The sequence below is a fragment of the Struthio camelus genome, chromosome 5, assembly GCF_040807025.1.
Source record: "Struthio camelus isolate bStrCam1 chromosome 5, bStrCam1.hap1, whole genome shotgun sequence".
NCBI lineage: Eukaryota > Metazoa > Chordata > Aves > Struthioniformes > Struthionidae > Struthio > Struthio camelus.
This window is the reverse complement of record NC_090946.1, coordinates 64276793-64301622: the sequence shown is the minus strand read 5'-3', so window position 1 is coordinate 64301622 and position 24830 is coordinate 64276793. Positions and strand designations below refer to the sequence as shown.

Below are 24830 nucleotides of genomic sequence, written 5' to 3'. Positions count from 1 at the left end.
TTTTTATGGCACTTCATGAGAATCTGCAAAACCTCTGCTTATCATGTATAACAAGGCGAATGTATCTGTCGTGCACCCATGCTGCCTTCCTTTGTGGCAGTTAATAGTAGGAGCACTGTTCGCCTGGAGCTGTCTTTCCTACATAGAAACTGCAGCCATGGCTGGCAGGGAATGTTCTTAGAGCTTTTGAGGTGAAGGAAGGTCCCTTTCCCCTTCCAGCTTTCACCAGGAGGGAGCTCTGCTGGGCAGCCATGGAAGGCGGCACAGTCTCCTACTCCAGTTCCCTATAGAAATTATGTCCCCCTGCCTATATATTGAGGAAAAGCCAAACAACGTCTTTCTAAGTTTTTACTCAAATGTAAATTTTCTTGAGAAAAGTTAGTCTGATATGCCCTGAAGTTAGTGAAAGCCCTGAAACAATTAGTTTTTCATCTTTCAGTTAGGGGACTTCTAACATTTTCTTGGTAACATCCTTGTATAATAAACTAAACCTCTCTCTCATCTGTTTTCCTTAGTTACCATATGTAGAAGTTACATGTTCTTCTTTAGGTTGCTGGTGTTCTGTTGGCACTTCCTTCCTGTGAGGGCTGTTTATTTCATTTTGTGTTTATTTGGCTCATTATCTTAACAGTCTTTGGTTCTCTTTTCCCCCACACTGAGGAAATTCCATTTGCTTGTGAAAGCCCCGTCTCAACACAGTCATGATTTCAATTGTAAACAAAAGTTGTATGTGTTCGAAAGTCAGTGGCCATGCATTTGAAGCCTCTTGCTTTAGGATAGCCTGGATTATTCACAGAAGTAGCATTATTTTTATCTTTTTCACCTTATCTATTCAGTGCTGTGCTAACTACTATTTAGGATCCTGGATTTTTGTATATATAAAAGTACCCAGCCTCTTCACTGGTTGTCAGTCAAACCACTGCAGTTACTCTCAGAAAGCAAGGCAGACCAGAGCAGAGACCACTGCTCTCCTGCTGCCTTTATACAGGATCTGCTATAAAACATAGAAAAATCTGAATACGTTTTCAGACCTTTTTTTGCACAGTTTCTGCATCTCTGTGTTGTGTGTTGATATGTTGGTTTTTGTTTTCTTCCTGGCAGTTAGTTGACGAAACCAGTGCTATGTTACAGATGCACTCTGGCAGCTGCCTTAATGCCATACTGTTCTCTGTGCTACCGTTTGAGTTCCTTACAGTTTGGGGCTGTATACACCTATGACTTCTCTCTCACGTGCACACGTTCTCCCTCTCTTTTTCTTTTTTAATGCCCTCATGCATATTCAGATACTGTTGCTACTGAGTCTTTGCAGGCCTGACGATTTCCATATTTCTCTCTCGTAATAGACTCTCTGTTTTGTTATTTCCGCTCTGCACTTTTAACACGTCGGTTCTGTTAATCTGTTCTTTGTCTACACTTAGGAGTGCAGTTTGATGTCATGTGCTGAAGGATGCAGCTAAGTGAAACACATAAGTCTGTACACTTAGCAGAAAGATTTCATTTGAAGAAGACTGCGTGCAACTAATTTGCTGTATATTATCCAGTCGTGTAGACTGCCATTAGTGCCAAAACAGAGTGACAGAAAGTTTGGTCTTGGGTTAAATTTACAGTTTTAATTAGGTAGAATGTTTTGATTAATTTTGTTATTCATAAAGGAGGCCAAAACTATAACATAGGACTAAGATGTTGAAATCAGTGATTTCTGATCTATTAGCTCTCATCAACTGGAAAGTTTACTATGCTATTCTTTTCCAACAGTGTAATTGAATGTATTAGTGCATCTTCTTGTTCCTGCAAAAGGTATCAATGTGTTGCTGTTCCCATGTAATTGCATGTAATTACTTTATCTTTTATGTATAAAATACAATATGATGGAATTAAGTAGTTAGAATAAAAAAGACTACTGAACAATATTAAAAACCACAAAAACCCACCACTTCCTATGAATAAAAAATAGCAATTGAGTGGAGCATCATTATTTTGTAGTGCATTTGGCTTAAATAGCACAAATAGGCCTTTTGTTCCAAACTAATCTACAAATGGAAAAGGCATCCCACACTATTTTTACTTTGAAAATTACCCTCTGGTGTTAAATCTCCACAGCAAAGCATAATTGGATGTGTTTTGACAGTAGTTTTCTCTTTACTTTATTCTCACCACTTTTAGCTTGTTTACCATCCATATCTTCCATGTTGTGGCTGACAAGTCTAAGACCCACCAGAAGACAGCAGGGGAAAATAACGCTTCAAAGCTGCACAGCATGTAGCATGTCTCTAACATGAGATCCATCATATATATTTTTGGCATATCATATCGCCATACAGTTTTCCGAGTGAATCTAAAAACAAATGCAGTGATAGTCCGTGTTTGTAGAAAAGAAGACGCTGGCTTATAAAGGTATCAAATGAGAGCAAGCAAAGCCAGCAGTGTCTTACGTGTTGTGGCAAGGAGCTGGTTGTACTTTTAAGGTGAGCTCTTGCTCTTACTGTGAACGTCCATTAGAAAATATCTTTTAAATGTTAGTGTAGGAGGACTTCTGTATCCACTTTTGTAGAGGTGTAATCTTGACAAAAATGGCAGATGCATCTGCCAATATGCATCTTGGCAAGGTGCAAGAAACTGTCGTATATAACCGAGTTCCAAATCAGTAAGGTTTTACCGGTTACACCAGCCCTTCGGAAGAGCACAAGCTTGGAAGTGATATGCTGTTAGAGCTGTTTGAACTATGAATTCAGCGCGTTCAGGGGACAGCCTCTCCCCACGACACTTGTCATTTTCTTTAGATATCCTTAGCGCGTGAGTGGTGTGTGTCTGTGTGCTTTTGCTGTGCAGCAGCCTGCTGAGCCTAAGCCTCCACTGCCTGAAGCGGGCAAATGCACTGAGGTGAAGTTGGTGGAGCTGTGCCATTTTACAGCACAGAGAATCTCACCAGTTGTGTGGCAGAGACCTTGAAATTTTGTCCAGGCTACTGTGCAAAAGATGTTTTACAAAGTATCCGTAGTAATGTTTATGTAATAGGCTTTTTCCCCCTGCCCCAAATGTTCTCTGTGCTACAGGGGCTGGTGACCAGAGTTCACCGGGGCTCCCAGCAAGTCTAGGTGTTACGAAGTTCTAGTTTTGGTGCTCCTGGTGTGCTCGGCAGGCTGTACATCCCCATTTTTGGGGGGTCAGATTAAGAAGCCATCAAATGTGGGCTTGGATTCTGCATTCTTCATTTCTGCGCTGTTGGTTCCGCGTTGTGTCCGCTCTGCCCTTCCCACTTAAGTAGACCACTGTGAGAAGCTGATGGTTTTAGTGCTTGTTAATTTTTTACCTTTGGAACTGTAACAGGGTGTGGAGAGCCTATTGCTGGTCCTGGCCCACAAACCTTAGTGGTTTGTTCTGATGGGAAGGTCCAGTGAAAATCCCATCCAATAACATTGGCCAGCAAATTCACATGCAAGGAAAGTAAAAAGCTGGGGAGCAGACTTCACAGCTACCTTGCTGAGAAATCTTAAAGAGCAATTAAAACCTTTAGGATTTGGGATGGACAGCTCTGAACTGGAAACCTGAGCAGAGCCAGTCCCATTAAAGAGGCTTAGGCTGCATTTGCTATTCTCTTGTTTGTAGATGCAGTCAAAAAGGTCAAGATGGAGGACAGTTTGACCCTGTTACTTAATTGTCTGTTTTACCTTATATTTCACCAGAAGGAATCCAAGGTGTTGTTTCAGGCTGGTTGCAAACTTGGGCAGAACTTTTTTTTAATGTGCTTCTTATGCCTAGGTAACAGGTAGCTTCTCAGGGAATGTCACAATTATCTCTAAGTTGCAAGCACAAACTTCCAGGGCATTTCCCTTCAAGTCCTTTCAAAAATTCCATTCAAGTTTCAAAGAGAAGATATTTCCTCTTCTCAAGGAAAAGCAAGCACATCTGAACAGGCAGAGCTACTTTATTTTTTCCCTTTATTTTGGAAAAACAATAAAAATGCAACATTAGCAATCCTTAGACTAGATTGTAAAGTATCAGAGTTTTTTCAACTATTAATGCCACAATTCTTCTGCAGCTCCTGATCCTTGGGGTAGGACAAGAATGAGTTTCATGCCTAACCTTATTTGAAGAGACAAGACTGTTATTTATGATTATTTTAACTTTAAATGCACAGGACATTTACTAGATTTACTAGATTACACCTCAGGCCTAGCTTGTGTAACGGTCAATTTTTTTCTCGTTCTGGCTGGATTCCCCCCCACCCCGAATCAGCCATTCAAGCAGTAATTAAGTAAACCAAACATAAGTAACGTGTGCAGTGTAGGTGCCAAAGCATAAGCTCTCACATTATCTGGGAATGATTTTTTTTTTGCTTAGGTAAAGGAACTGATGCATACTTCCCTTTAAAAATTCTTAATTCCTTATTCCTAATGTCCGTGTTTATTACTAGTATGATCAGCTTAACAAACGCCAAATATCGTTGTTGCTTTGCGTTCCCCTTTGCTCCTGTACTAGGCAGGATGAGTTATCCTTGGGAGCTGCAGGGATTCTTTGGAAACTAAAGGACTTGGTTTTTTTTTTTTTTTTCCTGCAAAATGAAGAGGGCTGCATTTGTCTTAACTCCAGGTTTGCTGCTGTTATTGACAAAGTGCTCTTTCCAGCAGCAGTTCATGACTCCCATTTACTGTGGTCCTTTGCATACAGTTATGCTGTAAAGTATCTTTGTAAGGGCTTCTACCAGTAGTGTTACTGACTTGTTGTGGACTTCTAACCTGATAGCGTCTCATCATGCGACAGGCGAGCCCCACTTATTTTTCATTTGCTTGCTTGTCATCCTGTCTGCTGGTATAGAGTGGTATACAGACCAACCACCTGTAGCTAAAACTTCTGACTTTTCTGAACCTCCCTTTGAAATTACATTACCTGTATGGTAAAAAAGTGTTACTATTTTAGCAAGCCTAAAACCTGTCAGAATCCACAAACCCAATTTAAACTGTACAGCTTTCTTCGTATCTTTTAACTGGGGTGTTACGTACCAATTACGTACCAAAGCTGTCACCTACGGGTATACTATATATGTCATCCAGAAGGATCAGAGATAGTTAAGGTGATATTTAAACTCTGCATAGGTTTGCTGTGTTCATCAAAGGAATATCCTGTCTCTGGTGTGGAATACAGTAAGTATTTTGATTTTTCAGCAAAACCTGCCATTTTGCAAACGGCATGTGATTACCTATCACTTTTGAAAGCCAGCAGGGAACTACAAGGAAGTGCCGTGTAACTATCCTTGGTAGAATGACTGAGATTCAGTTTTGTCTCATCCTGAGGAAGGGCCCTTTAAAAGGCAAAGACCAGTAACACTGTGTGAAGGAAATTATTTCATTTCTGACTTGAGATCGAGCTCCTGTGGGCTCCATCTGGCTCCTGGTGAAATTAGTAGCAGAACTCTTATCAGTTAACAATGGGAACGGAATCGGGCTTTCAAAAGGCCAAACTTATCTCCGCAGTGCTTGAGGGTTGTGCAATTGTGCTACAGCCAAATTGAAATATTTTTAAAAGAATCTGTGCATGGTAGTTTTAGTTGTGTAACCGTGGTTCAGATCCCTCAAGCAAATAAAACAGTCCATGACAGGAGGATGAGAAGTTCTCGAGACTCTCCCGTGGCCTTTACTGACGGGAGGAGCCAGTGCTTTAAAACATTTGAAAATATATCGGTTTCTGGAAATCCTGACAGTAAAGTTTTGAACTACAAATGGAAAAGAAATCAGAAATTACTTTAACTAAATTTCACCTCACTGATTTTCTAAATACCTTTTATCCTTTAAAAAATCTAACCACCAGAGCAAGCATTTGTTTTAAAAATCTGCTATTATTCAGTGGTAAAGTTAGAATTACTTCTGGTATACCTTCTCCACATACGTGTTCTTTATTTTTCTTAAACTGAGCAGAAAGTATTCCAGGCACACAGCGTGTTGTTGGGCCTGAACTGCCGGCTGAATCACTCATACCAGAACTGTGAGCAAAAATCCATTCAGCTGGCCAAAGCCCAGGGGAGTTCTGTCCACTGATGATCTAGATTGAACTAAGCAGATCACAGGATTCATTTCTTAGTGAGAATATGAGTGTATAACAGCCATACAAAGCTTTAAAATGTCTCAGAAGCATGTCTGAAATAGGAACGGTTTATATACTAGTTTATTCAACTCTTATTAATCTATTAATATGAATTATAAGGAATTCTTCATATCTTACGTTTGAGCTATTGCCTATCAAGATAAAAATCAGATTAATTTGCTTTTAGGGTATGTAACTTTTGATCTTGTGAATATCCTAAAACACTCCGCCTGTATAACTCATTTTCATTTCTGTGAATATCCTTTGCTAATTCTGTCCTTGACCTGCTTTCTCTTCCTTTTTTTGTTTCTCCAAGCAGAACTGGTTGGAAATCTTTCAAAATGTAAGTGAAAAACAAAGTGTTTTCTGAGGTACAAATGCTATCCATTTCCTGACCAGTTCCACCATGGATGCCTTTCTTTCAAAGTCTTCCTCTTTCCTCCCATTTCTTTAAGTGATTTCTTTTTGCACCTTTTTGTGGACTTCCCTCTTTCTTTCTTTGTTGTTATCCCTACTTGCAGTCGCTCCCTGTGGGATTCTCACCCTGTACTAGTATACCTTCCCTCAGGACATAACCTCCCTAATCCCTGGCCCATTTCATTCTAATTTTTGTGCTTTTCAAAAGGAGTGGGATCTGGAGTAAGCTCCTTGGGCAGAGGTTTTTGATCTGAACTATTGTCCCTTTATGGGAAAGCAAAGACTAGAGGCCCAAGAGAGGGGCAAATCAGCCAGGTCTTTTTGGCACATGGTTGCTCTGCTCCCTGGAACTGTTGCTTTTCTTTTATTGGTAGTCTCTTAGAACAAGCTAAAAAATTGGAGTAGACTTAGTAATATGAAAATAGGCACCTTGATTTAAATCCAGTCTGCTAGAAACCTTGCTAGTCAGTAAGAATCCCTTTAGAGTTCCCACCTATTATTCGGTCCTGTGTTTGTTTCCTTGGAGCAAGAATTTATTGCTGGTTTTATAGAGAAGATTAGTAGCATGAGATTTTATTGAGCCACATTGCCCTGACTATTAGCTGCCTAGTAAAATCAAGTAACTTTAATTTTATGCTAATTTATGATAATTTTAAGCATCTTTAAATGTAAATTTAGCCTAAAAGTGAAGAATCTGTCACTTAAAATGCATCACATGCTTCCTTGTAATGAATGATTTTAAGGAGTTGGTTATAAATTCACCTTACAACTAGTTTAGTATGGATCATTTCTTCTTTTAAGCATTTGGCATCCTCTAATGACAACCCCTGCAGTGGCAAACCATCACAGAGTAAATGCAGCTGGCTTGCTGCACAATCATGAATGACATTGCATTTGGTTATTAATAATTGAAGGAGCTTTGTGTGTTCCTTCTGGGTTTTGTATATAATTTATGGATCATAAACCTACTCTAAAATCTCAGAAAATAATTCTGTTGAGCAAAAGAGGTTGGCAAGAGGCTTTCTTTGCTAATTACTGGGCCTTTTATTATATACCTTTCTCTTAAAATACTGTAAATAAGAACATTTAGAATGATTGAATAATTTTCTCTCTTTTGGCATTGTCTTATCACTGGTTCTCAAAAGCCTGTTTCTTATTTCAGTGAGCTCTATAGACCAGAGCATTTGGATAGATGGGACCTGTGGGATTATATACCACTCTTATATTTTTCAACTTTCAGCCTTACCTTTCAGAAAAGGATAATACTCTGCGGTTTCTTCTGTAAAGAAACCAGACCTGAGGTGCATTCCCTGAAACCTAAAGCACTTTCCCATTATTTAAGTAGAAGGAACAGTAATACTCCAGCCTTGCCACTGTGCCATTCTTCTTAGGAAATATCTATGTTCAGTGCATTCTTTTAGGAAAAGGATCTAATCCAACACTGTCGCAAATGTATGAAAACACTAAAGTGATAGCGAGAAGGTGGCGAGACTGGATTTTAAAGCAGTTTATGATGCGATGGTTTAAACAGTTTTGCATTTCTTTTATTGGTAGAGGTTCAAGGCCGGGGAACTGGGAGGGGGGTCAACGATGATGAGTTTTGAGCATCCCTCCCTCCCTTTTTCTCAGTAGGAATTAAACAATGCACAGAGACAGTCCAATCTTTAAAAGGCTTCTAATTTGTTCTGTATTGTAAAGTCAGTGGCAATGTTCCTAATATTTTCCAGTGCAGAAGAGGACACTATTCGTTTTTAAATACAGTATCATGCTACAGCAATTCCAAGTGCCTAAAACCAAAGGGGAAAATGACAGCTTCTAGATCAAAACCAAATCTTTTTTTTCCTGTTTGTTTTTAAGCACATTTCAATATATTGTTGGCAGCCAGTCTCTTAAGTTTGTATTGTTTTTAAGATTATCCAGAAACTGATAACAATCAGAAATGTGACTGAACTACTCCCTGCGTGCTATACATAGTTGCTCACTATGCCAGAAAAAGTCCTGACTGGAAGCTGTGCTAGTTCCAGCTGAAATATTTCCTGCCCTTGGAACAGTAGAGCTGAAAAGGGGTCTTGGAGAGGAAACAAAAACAGTACCCTATGAAGATAGTGTCTGCTCCCCACATTTTTGGTAGTAACATTTTATGTGAAAAAGAGGAGAGGTTATTTATCCAGGTCATTAGAGTTTATGTAGCGTCTTGCTTCTGCCTCTTGTATGTTTTTTTTCGTTTGGTTTATGTGTAGAGTCCAGTCCACAGGCAGTTTAGGTCAGTAGAAAGTCAGGCTTTGAAACTGGCCTGGATGGGCATTATTTTGATAGTTACAGTTTGAGATTCTCTCTCAGTTAGCTTGACCATATTACCTTTTGTGCTGAAGCAGGATTACCTCTTTGGTTGCTAAGACTATTTCAATTTTTTTTTACAGGAATGGAATAACAAACTGCCGGATGCGGACAGAAAGCGAACAGTCGTGTGGCTCTCCAGTTGTTAGCGGTGACCCAAAGGAGGATCACAACTACAGCAGTGCCAAATCTTCCAACCACAGGAGCACATCGCCTGCTAGTGACTCCATTTCCTCTTCCTCTGCTGATGACCAGTATGAATTTGCAACTAAAGGTAGCCAAGACAGCAGTGAAGGAAGTGAAGTTAGCTTCCAGAGCCACGAGAGCCATAGTGAAACAGAAGAGGAGGACAAAAAGCAAAATCGGAAGGAGACCAAGGATTCTTTAGCTGACAGTGGGTATGCATCCCAGCACAAGAAAAGGCAACATTTAATGAAGGCGAAAAAAGTACCAAGTGACACACTGCCTCTTAAAAAGAGACGTACAGAAAAGCCCCCTGAGAGTGATGATGAGGAGATGAAAGAAGCAGCAGGATCTCTCCTGCATTTAGCGGGAATTCGGTCCTGTTTGAACAACATCACCAATCGGACGGCAAAGGGGCAGAAAGAGCAAAAGGAAACCACAAAAAATTAGAACAAATCAATGATTTGTTTGAACTTACAAAGTTTTGTTTCAGCACGTCAGGTGAATTCTAATGATTTGTGGCAATATCAGCAATTTTTTCTTTTTCTTTTTGTTTTTCTTTTCTATTTGTTTTTATTTCTTTTTTTTTTTTGGACCCTTGAGATTTTTATTTTTAAAGGAGATTGAAGCCATAGAACTCATACTGACACTCAGCTAATTTACAAAAGCTTTTCATTACCTGAAGACAAAACGTTAACAAAAAAAAAAAAAAAAAAAAGCCAAAATCGCCATTGCTTTCTCCGGCTTGTCAAAAATGCATGGTTGAATACGCAGTGACATCAACATTAATGTGATGGGAGTAAAATTGGGCACTTGGAAATCCCTCTTATACTAGAAGAGATGTGCATAATTTAGTAATCATTCAGGCCTGGCCTTTAAGATTTTTTCTAATGGCCTTACGATTGGGTTATAAGTGAATGTGAATAAAGCGATTTGGGGGAAAGAGGAGGCACGTACTTCTCAACACCAAACCAAGAACCATGTAGTGGCACTTGGATACACTGTGCCATTGAAGTCTTTGGACAGCCACTGGTGGCAACTGCGCATACAGTAATGCACTTTTAGTGCTTCGTGTACTATATGTGGCTCATAATGTGAAGACTGATAACTTTTTAAGTTTTGGGAAATTTGAACTGTGTATGCAATGGGTTTCAGTGACATAATGAGAAGAAATGGGGGAGGGGGGCACTGTTAGTAGTATCGTTAATCACTGAATTCTATCTTCTATATTAAATTAAAAGAAAGTTCAAAAAGCCATAAGCCTGAAGATTGGCACTGCGTGCAAAAAATAATAGTGATATGGAAAAACAAGCTATGTCTTCTAAACTGCCTGAGTGAAAAGCAATCAAGTCTAAGAAATTACAGTAAATATTAAGGAAGGAAATAAATCAGAATCTTTTTCTGTGGATCAAAACTACTTGATCTAACTGGAAAAAAAAATGCTACAAAACCTGCCATTAGTATTATGCTGTATTTAAAAAAAGAAAAAAAAGAAAGCATATTGGTGGACAGTCAAATTCAGAAGTAAACAAAAGAGCTCCTACACTGCCCTCAGAAATGAGTGTGCAGTTAATGTCAGTCAGGATTCATCTGTGCAAAAATGACAACAGATTTCCAGATTCAACCAGCGTAGCCAGCAGAATAAATTTGATCCACATTGCATGGATTCCTTTTTGGGAGGGGGGGGGATACAAAAAGCAAACAATTTTTTTTTATTCAAAGATGACAAAGTTCTTGTAAGGTAAATAATGTATTTAGCATGAAGCATGAATTATTTTCATATAAATATAGAAAATAGAGAAAAAGGCTATGCCTCTAATTTTTAAGCCCTTAGGCTTAGAGTTTGTTTTTTTGGGTTTTTTTTGTTTTGTTTTTGTTTTTGTTTTGGTTCTTTTTTGTTGTTGTTGGGGTTTTTTTGAAGCAGGTGTTTAAGGTTTAACCTTCTTCAGGGACAAACACTGACTGTTGGGGAACTTACTCTGCAATATTAAAAAAATAAAATCTTCATGCTCTGGTAGGGCTTGGATGGTTGAATTATACTGCCTTGTCTGCACATTCAGCCCCCTTCTCCCTACTTCTGTTTAAAAAAAAGTGTGTCCTTTCTTCGTCTGTACATGTGTAACATGACGCAATAATCTGAGGGCAAATTTAGTAGTGAGTGTGTATGACAGAATCAAGAGAATAATAGGAGGTTAACTGAGGAAAACTCTCTGATTTGATTCAGGAATAAGTAGATGAGGAAATAGCTTTGCTAATTTGCCATGAGAAAATGAAGTTAGTAAAGAGCCTTACTGAGGTGACCAGAGATATACCAGTGTTACAGAGAGTATGATTCAGGTATAGTGCTACTCTCCTGATGATGATGACTATTAGAGTGGAGAACTCTACAGCGCAGGGAAGCTGTGAAATAAATAATGCAGTCCTTCTCACCTGGATTCATGAATTTGGCATGAAAAATTATACACTTAGAATATCCTAGAGGCAAGAAGAAAATCATAGGGGCTGAAAACCTCTACCACTTAGCAGAATAAAACGATCTATTTCTTTGAAGGAATATCTCTGACGTAACTTTTTCAGTCAGCAGATTCACTAAGATGCAACTAGTTTATGAAGACTGAGTTAGAGAAGGGTTCGACTTCCCACTCAGTGGAGTGAAATAAAAATTGCATCTGGAGATGTCTGTTTTGTATGTTCAGTTAGGAAGTGGAAGGACTGAAGGATAGGTTAGTCTGGACCTGACAATACTCCTGTGCTCCACAAACATTTTGCAACGTGGAAAACAGGACCACTCTGGAGGCAGCAAACCAAAATTGTGCCTCTCCTCCTGTCTCACCCAGTGTGTCCTGGGATCCAAGTGCTGCCTTGTCAGGAGGTGTCCAACTGCTGGAGCCCCACACAACTGCCAGCTAATGCAGATATGGCAGGAGAGAGCCAAAGACGGTGCAAGGAGCAGTCTTGCTCTCCCCTCAGCTTGCTGGTCCTGGGACCAATGTGTGCAGGGTTTATTCCCTGCATAAATTAAAGTGGGAGTACATAGATGTTGAAGATAAAGCTGAGGAGAACAGAGAGGAGCAGTCCCTTGGCCAGGTAGCACAGAGGTGCATGAGCTGTATCTTTTCTTCTGGAGAGAGCCCTTGTATGACTGTACAGGGGTGATCGGCTTGTTGCCAAATCCACCAGCTCTACAGCCGGAGCCCGCAGGCAGAGGACCACTCAGCCCCTGCACAGGAAAACTTAGTCCTTAATGTTTTTATGGACTTTGGAGAGAGTCATTCCAAACATAAAATACCACGGTATCAGATTGCCACCAACTTCTGTCATTAATCCTAAGTTGTTCCACCTAGAAGGTGCTTTTAAAATTTATCAAAAAGCAACATTTAAAAGTCAAATTTATTGACAGGAGATGTTCTCAAAATGGGGTTCAGCCCTCTCTTTCCTCCAGAGAAAAGGATGTGGTTGTGTGCCAGTGGCCAGATTCTGTCCACAGTCACAGCACTAATTCCAGAGCAGCTTTACGGATTGCAGTATGTCAGTGCAAGGGAGGTCAATATCTGCTGCATAACAAGTACCATTCATTCATGTGGACTCTTGGTGGCTAAGTGTGTAATTACTACTAGTATTATTCACCTTAGAAAACAGTCATTTTGCATAAATATCCAATTAGGCAGATTATTTTAAAAAGATATATATAGATATAAAATCTAAAACTTCAACACCTCCTTTATATATTTTCTGATAAACTTCAGATATTGGCAAGCGTTTTTTTTTTTTTTTTTTTATGTGCAATTTCTTGTTCCTAGCCTGGTCTACTAGGGAGATATTATTCAGCAGGGGCTTTTAAAGCTACGTTCAGGAGCCAGCAGTTTGGCTGAGTGCTAATGCCATCTATAGATGATTTCTGGAGTTTAAAAACAACTTGTCCTTACTGACCCTTACTCTAACTATTGATGGTAAATACATGATTTCAGATCTGGATTTGTGTAAAATATTTATGAGTCACCTTTTAAAACATTTTTGTGCCTAGCTGACAATGGCAGCTTTGTCAGAGTTGGTCTTACTCCATCCGAAAAGTTTTCTCATTTTTCATAAGAACTGAGACTGATTTGTTTTCCAAAAAAATACACTGTCAACTTATCAATCCAATTGTCTTTACTTTCCCTGAATAATGCCAAATCTGAGTGGTAATGGGACTGTATTAAGAACTCTCTCACTTCTCAGACATCAGGTGGTTTCTGTTTTCTTGTTTGCTTTCCTTACTAAGCCATTTTGGGGTGAGAAGTCCTAGAATCTCTTAACTTTCAGTTTTCCTCACTCTATCAGTATTGCCAACTTAGTGTTTCTCCAAAACAGATACGGGTGAGGGGAACCCCAGCAGGTCAGCAAGCATTCAGTGGCAAGTTTCATGTAGCTATGAATTATAAGGAACACTCATATTTCACCAAGAGTTCCTTTGGAATATGCCTTTTGCAGGAAGAAGCTCTTGTCAGCCAGAGCTCACGCTGCAGGTAGATTTATTGAAGCCAGCAGGGAGATGGAATCTAGTGGTCGCGCTTGCGTTCTGCAAGCAATTGGGTGTTCTACTGAAAAATCATTTTGATGCAGACTTTGCCTGCATTAAAAAAATGCCAAGCACAGGTCTAGAACAGCTTTACTATATCATCGCATGGCTGTTCTTGATATCATTTTGATTCTGATCTCCTGGCAAAACCAGCAGTAAATCTGTTGATACTGCTGGAGTTTCACAGATAATAAGCCTGGTGATGGGACATGCCATTTAGGACTGACTATAGAACTCTCCTGTGACTGTATTCTCTCTTCACACTAGTAATTCAGTTGGTGTCCATAGAGTGACTCCTATCTTTCTTTAATGGGAGAAAGTAAGCCCAAAGTAGGTGTATTGGCTCCCAGTGTTCCACTGAATTACTGTCCACATTTGCAAAAGATGCAGAGAAGGTGTGGGCTGCATTCTTCATTGGAGTAAGATAGAGTTACGTCAACATACCTCAGCAGAGAATGAATTTGTAAACTGTACATGAAATGGCACCATGGATAAAATCACCAGAACAAAACTTTGTCCCATTTTCTCAGTAGCCACAGTTGATTTTCACTGAGGTTTTGGCTCCTAAATCAGTGAGGCCCTAATTTTTCTTAAAAGTATTTCTGTGTCTAAAGATGTAGATAGGTGCATTCTGAGATTTTCTAGACTCTTAAGGTGTCTAATACCCTTTGCAGTCAGTGGAGCTATAGACACCCAAGTGCTCTTGAAAATCTTTACTGATTTTTTTTTATTATTATTATTATTATTACCATTTTCCCTTTAATCTGGGTCTAGGCATTTTTAAAACATTACTCTCACATACTCCAGGATCAGAATAAAACTGTAGAGAGAATGCATTTGCAATTTCAGATTAAATGCAATTTACTTCACTTCATACAGAATGCAAACCAAGTTCCTTCAGGTATGTCCTAACTGCCTGAAGAGCTCATTGGCATATTTTATAAGAAGCCTTTGCCACCAAAAGAGCATTTGAACCATGCATCCTCTTGATTGTAACAGAGTATCAGTGTTGACCGTATGACCAGTTAAGTTTTAGTAGTGTTCTTCACAGCCCTCCAGTAATATATCAAACACTGTTATGCACATAATGCAGCACTGTGATCTAATTTAAATAATACTTTTTTATTATTTATACTACTCTATGTAATATACATCAACACTTTGCTATATAACCGAAGTGATAACCCTCTTCTTAGTTATATGCCAAACTTTGAATTTCTGTTTGGTTTATATTGCAGTTAGCACAGTTACCAAGTTGTAATGATGTCTCTTTTCCTTTGAAATGGAATGTGTAAGTCAAACTATACATTTTGTGTGTTTCTGTTTTAAGCTGGAGTTTATAAGGATTTACACACAACATTCGGTGTTCTGTATAAATCTGCACACATTTGTGAATTCATCTGTTAATCCCCTTTTATTTAGAAAGTATTAACTGATGGTGGTTTATAGGGTTTTTTATTTTTACATTTTTATTTTTAGTACTGGCTATTCTTGAATTAAGCAGAGACTTGTCAGCTGGGTTGCTTTATCATTGATCATGTACATGACCTTATAATTCTTCCAGAGTTCAGCAAACAAGTACTAGCTTCACTGACCAAAAAAAAAGTCTCAACCTAATGTGTCTATGGTGCTGTATTTTGCTGGTGTACATTTAAAATCAGAAATGATTTAAAGGTCACTTTTGAGTTGTTCTAATACGTAGCCTTTCCTGGTTTTGGGAGTTTGGGTTTTGTTTTTGTTTTAGCATTGAAACAAGGAATATTTATCTGAAGCTATATAATGATTTTTCTGCTGTATCACATTTCCTTTTGCAAAGAGGATGATCTAACATCCTTTCAAAATCAGTGGAAGGATTTTTTGTTTCTTTTTTCTTTTCAGTTAATTTTATTGGGCTTTGGATCAGGCCAGCAGTTAGGAGAGCTCATCATTTGAGGGTTTAAGCGATGATAAACGACAACTTGTGCTGGCCCTCAGTGCTAGGAAGAGTTTTCCTGGATGCTTAAATTCCATGTTGGATCCTAAGATGGTTGATAATCTAGAAATGGGAGTTTTTCCTGTCTTTTACTGTGGCCTAAATCCCAAGACTTTTCTTTTTTTGTTCAAATGACATTGAACTTTAGTATGTTTTTAAGTTAATAGAGCATTGTACATTTCTTGAGTATGTGTGTGGGACAACAATTGAAAATAATACCTGTATTTGATAACCAGTTCCATGCCTGCATCATTCACACTCACTACTTAAAACTGCCATAATGTAAAATGTTGGGGGGAATGATTTGTGTGTGTATGAAAAGCATTATGAACTTGTACATTTTTTTATACTCTGATCTGTAATTTCTGAAATATTTTGTTTTACAGAAAAAAAGTGATAAAGCAATCAAAAGACCAAGAGATTTAATATCAGTGCTTAAGGGTCACATGACCTTAACTGGCCAATAAGTTAATTTAGTACAGTGATAAGCCAATTTTTTTTTCTGTACTTGGCGTCTGAAACTGCCAACTTCATCAATATTAAAATAAGAACTGTGATGGGGAATGAACAGTGATGTTAAGTTGTATTTGTGTTTACCTAAATGAGCAGTCCGAAGGCAAGTGCAATCAGCTGATCTTTAGGAAATATGAAAATGTTGATTTAGAGGCATACTTGCATTTTACATTTTCTTGATGTGTAATCATATTGCCAAAGACAAACTATTTCATCAATTATTATTGTAAATAACACTTTCCCAAACCTACCATAAAGTTTCTGTGATGTATTGTCTTCCAGTTGCAATAAAAATTACTGAGTTGCATCAATTGAACAATTGCAGTTGTGTGAATATTGATTTCAAAATATGCTCAGATATTAAGGAGGAACAACAGGAATATTTTTACAAATTAATTACTTCATTTATTAAATAGTTCTAGCCCTAGTGGAATGTCACCTGCATCTCCACTGCAGTAGATACCAGCTAATGTTAATTTGCTGCCTTCTGCGAATGATTAAACAGAATATTAAATTGCTGTTAGGGCCTGATCTTCTTTTGTCATCAGTTTTGCAGCCTGGAAACCAAGCTGACTTCACTGGGAATTGTTCTTTTACATTAGCAACAGTCAGAAGAGATTCACCAAGCAGACATGTATAACAGCATAGACATAACGTTCTGAAAAACATTTCTATCTCATCTTTGTATCACCCCTCTTCAGGCTTTATTCTACTTTCTGTAGCAGCAGGACTCTTCTTTTGCCGAGTTATTCCTTTACCTTGATGTATGAAGGCACAGTTTGTGTGAAAAAATGCTGTAAAGTCGAGAACTTCAAAACTGGTTGCCTAAACTGAATCAATCCTTAACCATCTAATACGTATCCTGATCATCAAATACTCGCGGCCTCCCCTAAGTCACCTTGGCCCACCACGATATCAGTACTCCTCTTTGTTCACAGGTACTAAAAACTAGCCTGTTAGATGCCTTTGCAGACAGGTCTAGCAATCTACTGCAAGACTAGCGTTGAAGAAAAAAAAAAAAAACACAGTGCAAAAGTCGTGTCTTTAGAGAGTGGATGATAAAGTGTATAAAGAAATGTGTAGTCGGTTTCCCTATAGCTTTCTCCACTTAAAACTGATCTGAATAAAATCTTATAAACAAAATTACTCCCCAAGCACTGTGTTCTGAAAGCGTTCTCTGAGCAGCCCTATATATTTAGAGACTAGGCTTGATTGGGAATTGATAGGATTGAGAAGAAAATGAATAAAAGCTTCCCTATTCTTCTGTCAAACTGAAGTCTTCTCCACAACGAGTTTGAGATACTGCTGAAAAAAAAAGGGAGGGTGGTTTCATGGTTGTTTAAAGAGACTTATATGACTGCTTAAACTGGAACTGACCCGAAGCTGTAGTAGTGTCCCCCCTCACTTTTTCTCTACTCTTGTGAGCGGTTAGCATTGGATACGACTGCAGTGAGCATCTGAAGGACAAGATAGGTGTAGACAGGTACTGAGGGGGAGTGGGGCAGAAGAAACAAATTTCCTAGATACACGCAAAGAGCATCGAAATGCTCAGACCCAATATCTGACCAGGCAATTGATACTTAAATGTATTGCCTGAAAATGTTTCAATTTGTAACCCATTACCAACACTCAGTACTGCTGCAATAGAATAGAGATGAGAAAGAGCTCATGGACAAGGAGACAAGATGAAAGGAGACCAGTGAGAAGGAAAAAACACTTAACTGTGCTCTAGACCATCTTCCTCTAATGGCTCGCCCCCCCCATCCACTGTAAGTTAAGCAACTATCATGCAGCACGGTCGGTGGATGGATTAGTAGTGACATGCGTATAGGAGAAGGGAGACCTGCAGACGCTTCAGTTCCTGCAGGGAAGCCGGTTAGGCTCCCCCCCACGTTCCTGCCGGCAAAATCTCAGAATATTTTGGGAGCTACTACAGGAGAATTACCTGGCACACTGGGCAATAGTACAGAAAATGTTTTAGACTCCATCTGCAAGCCAGCAAGCAACCAAGAAAATGGTGTTGGGCTTGTTTTGGGGTCAGGGGGTGTTTTATAAGAAAGCCTTGAGCAGGTGCGATCAGGCACAGTATATCAGACAAGCTGAATCCCAGTTGCGTTACAGGCTGTCTGCAACCTTAAAAACGTCACTTAACCCCTAAGTGCCTGCCAGGGCCAAAGCAGTCTCATATCGAGGAATTTTGCTTCACTTTATTGCCAGTTAGCACAAACTTCTGCCTGCTGATTTGTGTATCAGGAAAAAAAGAAGCCCTTACATGTAAGCCCGTACATAAGCACCTCTCCCACCTCCTCTCCAGCCTCCACTTCCCTTATTTTCAAATTCCTCTGGCCAGGCAATGGGCAGCGTGGGAGGCTGAGGTGGTCTGCATAACGGGCTCCTGCTGCTGCTCTTCAGCACTTGCTGGTTATACTGCCGCTTTGGCTTACTTGATCCCTCTGCTGCCCTGGTCCTTCACGGGTGTCCCCACTCCAATGTGGGTGCCGTATGGCCGCAGTCCCTCGAGGTGCCCCTGCCCTGGTGTGGGTCACCCATGGCTGCAGTCGCTTGGGGTGTCGCTGCCCTGGAGTGAGTCACCCACAGCCGCAGCCCCTCGGGGCATGCATACCCCTTTTGGCGCGGGCTGCCCCCCAGAGAGGGTCTCTGCGGCTGCTCGTGCACTTATTGAAGCTCCTGCAGTGTGGAGCTGGTGCTGCCACACCGGCTGTCGCCCGCTTCCTCAAGCTTGGTGGCAATGGAGGGCCCTTGGGGCGCCCCCAGCAGCCACCCTGCTGAAACCACCCCCCAAAGTTGGAGAACCTGGTGGCTCTCCCCTCCCTGCTGGTCTGGATAATGGCTAGTGCTTCCCGTGCTCCCACAGGATGGGCAAGGTGGGTCTTAGGTCTTTCTCAGTCTGAGAAAGTTTACAGGTCCCCCTGCCTCCTTGCCGTGTAGGAACGGACCTTGCCTGGTCCACCAGGGACACCAGCGGGTCCCCAGGCTCAGGCGGCCTGTTTGGAGGAGGAGGAGGAGGAGGAAGCAAACGGGTGTCTTGCAAAAGAAGGATACACACAAAATAAGTGTATATGGCCTCCATGTTAAATTCCTTTATTTGTACAACGACATTGGTTACTATTGGCTTTCCCGGAGAGAAGGCTGCATTTGACCCTTTTGCGTGCCAACGCACGTTGGCTAGGAGAAGAGAACAGAATGTAAATAATGCCTCGGCCGGCGTTGTTCTGCACACGCGAGATCCTTCGTCACGCCAGGAAACCAAGTAACAATGGTTTCTGCGGCATCTGCTTTTTAAAGGAATATTTTAAATGAATACACCTTCAGGTTTAACATAATGCGGTGCTTTGACTGGGCATGTTCAAGCCACACAAGGTAATTAAAGAGTTTTAAAACTTCATCTGAAAGCACGGGTGATTAACAATGGTGAGAAACTGTGGAAAACAGTCCAAGGCAAACATTTGTCAGAATTAATAACAAACGTATACTGTGCTTTTAATCTTATGCTGTTTGACATCATTTTGATTGCCTATAAATCTGCAGGTTTTGTTTATATTTCTGCTTGCGCTAGGATTGGTTGCCTCTTTATATTTGATCAGCAGTGCTACTATTCACTGTGGTGTAAGAAATCAAATAACGACTGTACATTCAGCAATCCAAGGATTACAGTGCAGGAGCCTGTAAACACCAAATTTTAAATTCTCCGCTTATAATCACAAGCAATGTTATCTTGAAGTTTTTAATGACAATCAACATGTAGAGGCTCTTCCTAAATAACTGTCATTGAAAACAGCTTGCTATCTCGGCCCTGAAATGTAGCATTTTCCTACTGCTGAGACACAACTTCTTGTTATCTGTATATTTTCGGTCAGTTAGACAATACAGAGATATTGCAGATGTTTTCCTTCTCCTGCTTTCTTAATGAATGTTCGTGTGCCAACAAATCGGAGGAGAACCCTTTTGGTAGATGCTGGTTAGCAGCTAGCGAGAACGGGTGCGCTAGGGACATGCTATTACTAAGCTGTGTCTCGTGGGATGACGCAGCAGCTTTCCCCAGACCCGACATTTTCACACGCACACACCCAGTCTTAAATATAAATCACTTATTGGCAAAATATTGCCTGGAAAAAAAACAGAATTTGTCAGCCTGACAACTAAGATGCTGATGAGTGCCTCGCCTTTAATTAAGAAAGGCAAGCACAGAGAGCCCATTAAAATAATACAGGCTCCTCTCATCCTTTGCAGCTTTGTTTTTGCCTCTCTAAAACATGGATCAGGCTGTGAGGCAGGGACCTGATTTTAATCATCAGCTTACATAATCTCTGCAATCATAGTAAAGAGCAGTGCTGTTCAGTGATTTTAAAAATAGCTTTTATTCCACCATCAGCATACTAATTAATACACTTGCTTATTCCAGTTTAGTTCATTCACTGACTTAGTTATCACGCTACCCGGGGTGTAATCAAACGCAACTAGATTTGCGAAATACAGCACTGTAAGGAGGACATAATCAGGCAGGGAAAGAGCCCTGCCTTCTGCTCCTGGTGGACGTTGCCTTTTATCTCCTCCCGGCACGGCAGCGGGGAGGAGCTGCGCCTGCAGTGAGACCTAGCTGGTGATCCACCACGTAAAATGTGGATTTGGGGAATATTGCCTGGAAGCCTGCAGACAGCTGGGCAGCCCTGGGCGTTCGCTCAGCCATTTTGAGCGACTGAGCTTTGCAAGCAAGGTAGGGGGCAATATTTAGCGCAGTCCCCAAATGACAATAAACCGTACCAATTTTAGTATTAACTTTTTATAGGCAGAAAGCACAGCCACGGTAACATCTCCTAACTTCAGACATCTAACATAGGTGCTCAGTTAGGTGGCAGGGCTCTCCGGATAGCCCTCCCAAACACCCTCCAGCGCCTCTAGTGCCTACCCAGGGAGCCCAGGTTCCTAAATCAGGTACCAAAGCATTGTGTTTGCCCTAGTAAGCTGGAGTGTAAACAAATGTGAAAGGATAGAGGATGGCTAAAATTTGGCGAACAAGAAGGCTAATTGCCTGGGCATTTAGTGTTCCCACACAGACGGTAGCTGTTTGCTTACCCTGCTGCTTTACCACTCCCTTCAAATGAGGCTGCAGTAAAATTAACAGTCTGTGACAATGAAGCGAATCACTCATCTCCATCATGCTGGTAATTTCATCTTTATCAACAGTGGTGTTTACAGCAACTGGAAAGATCACACAGGGGGACCCCTGGTCTGCGTAACAAGGCACAGCTCAAGAAGTAAGGATATGGCTTGGCCTCACTTCCTCACTGAGTAGCTGGGCTTTAAAGACTACCTTGAGTGGCCTATTTTCAGGGTTAAGTAACAGCAGAGAAAAAATTGATTAATTATTTCCAAGAGTTGAGAGAGTTTTTTTTTTTTTTTAAAGCAATTCATCTTGAAACAGTCAAGTAATAACTTGTGTCTAGCTGTATTTGTAAGGTAAAATTATAATCATTTCTGGTTCAGGGGCAGAGAAAAGATTATTTCCTCAGAGGCAGGGAAAGCTTATATCCCTTAAAGTGCCTTGAGTTGTTCATTCATGCAGACTGTAAATGCCACTAAAATACATGAGAGCTAGCCATGAGGATAACTGCTTGATATGTATAAAAATAAAAAGACAAATACGTAATGCACTTTAAAAAGAAGACATGTACTGTGTAGTATAGATCCTGAGACAAAGCTAAAAAGGGGCTGCCAAAAGAAGAGGTAGGTTTCCAAAAGGGTTTTCCTCTCCAATGATTTCCACTGCGGCAGTGGCAAGGGTTCATTGGATAAGACTCAGCCCACTCCTATTACTAAGGTTAGGCTTAGGGTTAAGAGGGAGAAAAAGCTTGGAGCTCCAGTACGAGCGAGGTGCAAAGGAGCTACCAAAGGAAGGGGTAGATTGCCAAGACAATTCTGTCCTAAGAAACTTTTCATGGGGGCCCTGCCTGGGGGTTTTGGGTGAAGACTCAGCCCATGCCTAGGATTAGGATTAGGAGAGAGACAGAACCTATGTGAATGGGGCTGCAAAGGGACTGCCTAAGTAAAGGATAGGCTGCCAAGAGAGTTCTTTCTAAGAGCTTTCTCATGGGTGCCAGGGCTGGGGGTCATGGGCTAAGGCTCAGCCCACAGCTAGGGTTCAGGTTAGGAGGGAGACAGAGCCTAGAGCCACAGCTGAAGTGGAGCTGCAAAGGGGTTGGCAAAGGAAGGGGTAATCAGCTGGAAGAGTTCTCACCTGAGGAATGTTTCATTTGGGTTAGGGTTTCTGTTTGGATCTGTTTGCCAGTAACTATTATCAAACTGTCATGGGGTTTCTGCTAGCTTTCGGCTGCTCAGGCTTGTGCTGGTGCATGACCTCATGGAAATGGCCCCAGACAAATCTCCATGTTGTTCAAGACAGCTCACTGACTATCTTTGGATGTGAAATTTCAAACGGGGCATTCTTTGTGCTGATCTTTGGCTATCACCAAGTTAAATACTGTGTAGACTGGTTGGCTGTAAGTACACAGCATGTCCTGGTTGGGTTTTGGTCACATCTGGGATAGGATCTTGCAATTTCTCTCGTACTATGGCTCCTTCTTACCCAGAGTCTGAACGTGGACGTTGCTCATCCAGTGAGGCATGCGGGGATGTGGTGCAACATGCAAACTATTTTCCACCATTAACTAATGAGAATATGTGAGAAGATCTTCAGTCTGCCAGAGTTAACCCCACTCAAGCTGTGAGGAGACTAGAAGACTGGTTGGTGGGACACATGGGTGTGCGTACATGAGTTAATATAGGAGCTGGTGCTGAAAGAGCTGCCTGTGGAAACAATTCAGCGTGTCAAACTTTTCTGTGCCCTTAGAAGCAGAGCTGAGTTACCCTGAGCAGTAACACTGCTCAGGGTAACCCTGAGCGGAAAGACACTTTTGGGATCTGATCTGACAACTCTGCATGGCATAGCTGTGTAGACATCCCAAGTGACATGCCAAGAGCGAGGCTCCAGCTTGCCAAGAGCTAGGCCGAGTGTCGGTAAGGTGCTGCCAAGTAGACGTATTTTGTGCAGTCCATTTATTTCCTCACAGAGCTTCCATACCAGAAGCTAAAGGAGTAAGACAAGTTATAGATGGCGGATGGCAGCATGTCTAGGCATCTTTTCAAAGGAAGAAGCAGAACTTCCACATATAGTCTCTTCATGGGTCTCTTCCCTGTAGTAAAGCAAAGAAGAAAAGAAACCCACAACCCCAAATGGAAGGTGACTAATTTTTACTACTAAGAAAGCTATAGCCAGATTTTTCAGAGTCTGATTTCTCAGGAGGACTGAGTGATTACAGCATTTGTTGTCTTACACTGGCATTAAGGATGCACGGCATCTGTGAGACGCTTGAGGTACCTTTGCACTGCACTCTCCATGAGGATTGTTTGTGCTGCGCCAGTGGATCAGCAGGTTAGACAGCAGCTATGCTAGTCCTAGGAGTCTTGTGTAAAATGGAAAGCAGAATTGCTTTAGGCACAGATCCTTAATACAGCAAAGCGGAGTTGCACTAGCTCACATTGTCTTCTAAGCAAATGTCATCACTTCACTAAGAGAACCTAGCCTCTGCCATGCTCCAGGTTTTCAGTGCAGGGGTGGATGCTCAAGAGCAAAATCCTTTTCAGACGTAAAACTATCCTAAAATGATCATTTTATTTTCTTTCTGAGCTTTTCCTGTGGGTGAATTCTTTACTATCATGATACTAGCTCCAAACTGAGGTGCCTGATGAAATGAAAAAGCAGGTGTCTTGCACAGCCAGAATTAGTGTCAGGGCCCCGAGTGCACTAATAGGCCTTAATGGCCATGACCAGCCTCACCTGGAGTCTCCACCCACTCCCCCACTGATGGACCCAGCAGCTCCATTTAAGCTCAGTCCTGGGCTTCTGCCCCTATTTGAGGTATGTTGTGAGAGTGCTGGTGTCTGGTTCAGCCACAGCTATGCTTTTTGCCAGGCCCTAGGCCCTGACCTGCAGACTGACTTCTTGGGCATGTCCTGTGACCATGGACTTGCCTGGTGATCACTGGGCTATATCTGACTCTTGCTTTCACCTCTGGACCTGACCTTGGACCTGCTTCATCATCATGGACTTGCCTGATGAGCTGGACTCTTGGCTGAACCTGGCTGTTGTCTCCAGGCCTACCTTGCTCAGGTACTGTGGGGCTGGATGCTGACGGGTGAGACCCATGCCCTGCTGGCCAAGTTATTGCTCTTGTCTTCCTGTCTCTTGCAGAGCAGCTGGTCCAAGCAGCTCCCTGACATTAAGTGAACAGTCAGACCTTGTGGTCCTCCTTAAAGAGTTACAGACCTCTAAGAAATGAAGATGGGATGTGCTGTACCATGAAGCTAGCATGCTATTTGCTCATCTAATCTATTCAGTAGGCTGAAAAAATAACTAATACATTTAAATTGCTATTGCAAAAAAGGTTGTCTAAATGTCTAATCAAGTCCCATTAGAAATAAAGATGGATTAGGTTTTCTAAGAGGATACAAAAGACAGCCTTGTCGCTAATCATCAGTACTCACAGTGAAGCCATCTTTTTGCATTCCCTGTAGCTCTGAAGAGCTATCTCATGCTCTCATAGCTTCTCTCTAACCAGAGCAGCTTGTTGCTGTAGACCACCCCAGTCTGCCCTGTGGAGAGCTGTTGCCCAGCTGGGAGTGGAAACTTGGCTGTCTCCTGGGTGGACTTAAGACCTCAAACTCTCTCTGCCAAACTGTTCCCTGTGTGGCTAG

At 41.1% G+C, this 24830-nt stretch overlaps 1 protein-coding gene across 25 annotated transcripts in view; it reads left to right on the top strand.

Moving 5' to 3' along the window:
• Positions 1–16374, top strand: part of FOXN3 (forkhead box N3) — a 223241-nt gene extending 206867 nt beyond the window's left edge. For 17 of the 25 annotated variants that reach the window (XM_068946783.1, XM_068946786.1, XM_068946781.1 and 14 more), the window contains one exon: positions 8916–16374. In XM_068946783.1, coding sequence (XP_068802884.1) covers positions 8916–9465 — 550 coding nt within the window. In that variant the 3' untranslated portion in view covers positions 9466–16374. Of the gene's footprint in view, positions 1–6397; positions 6422–8915 lie in introns of all 25 variants that reach the window. The other 8 variants (XM_068946768.1, XM_068946765.1, XM_068946766.1 and 5 more) reach the window with 1 other exon arrangement.
• Positions 16375–24830: the final 8456 nt, after the last annotated feature.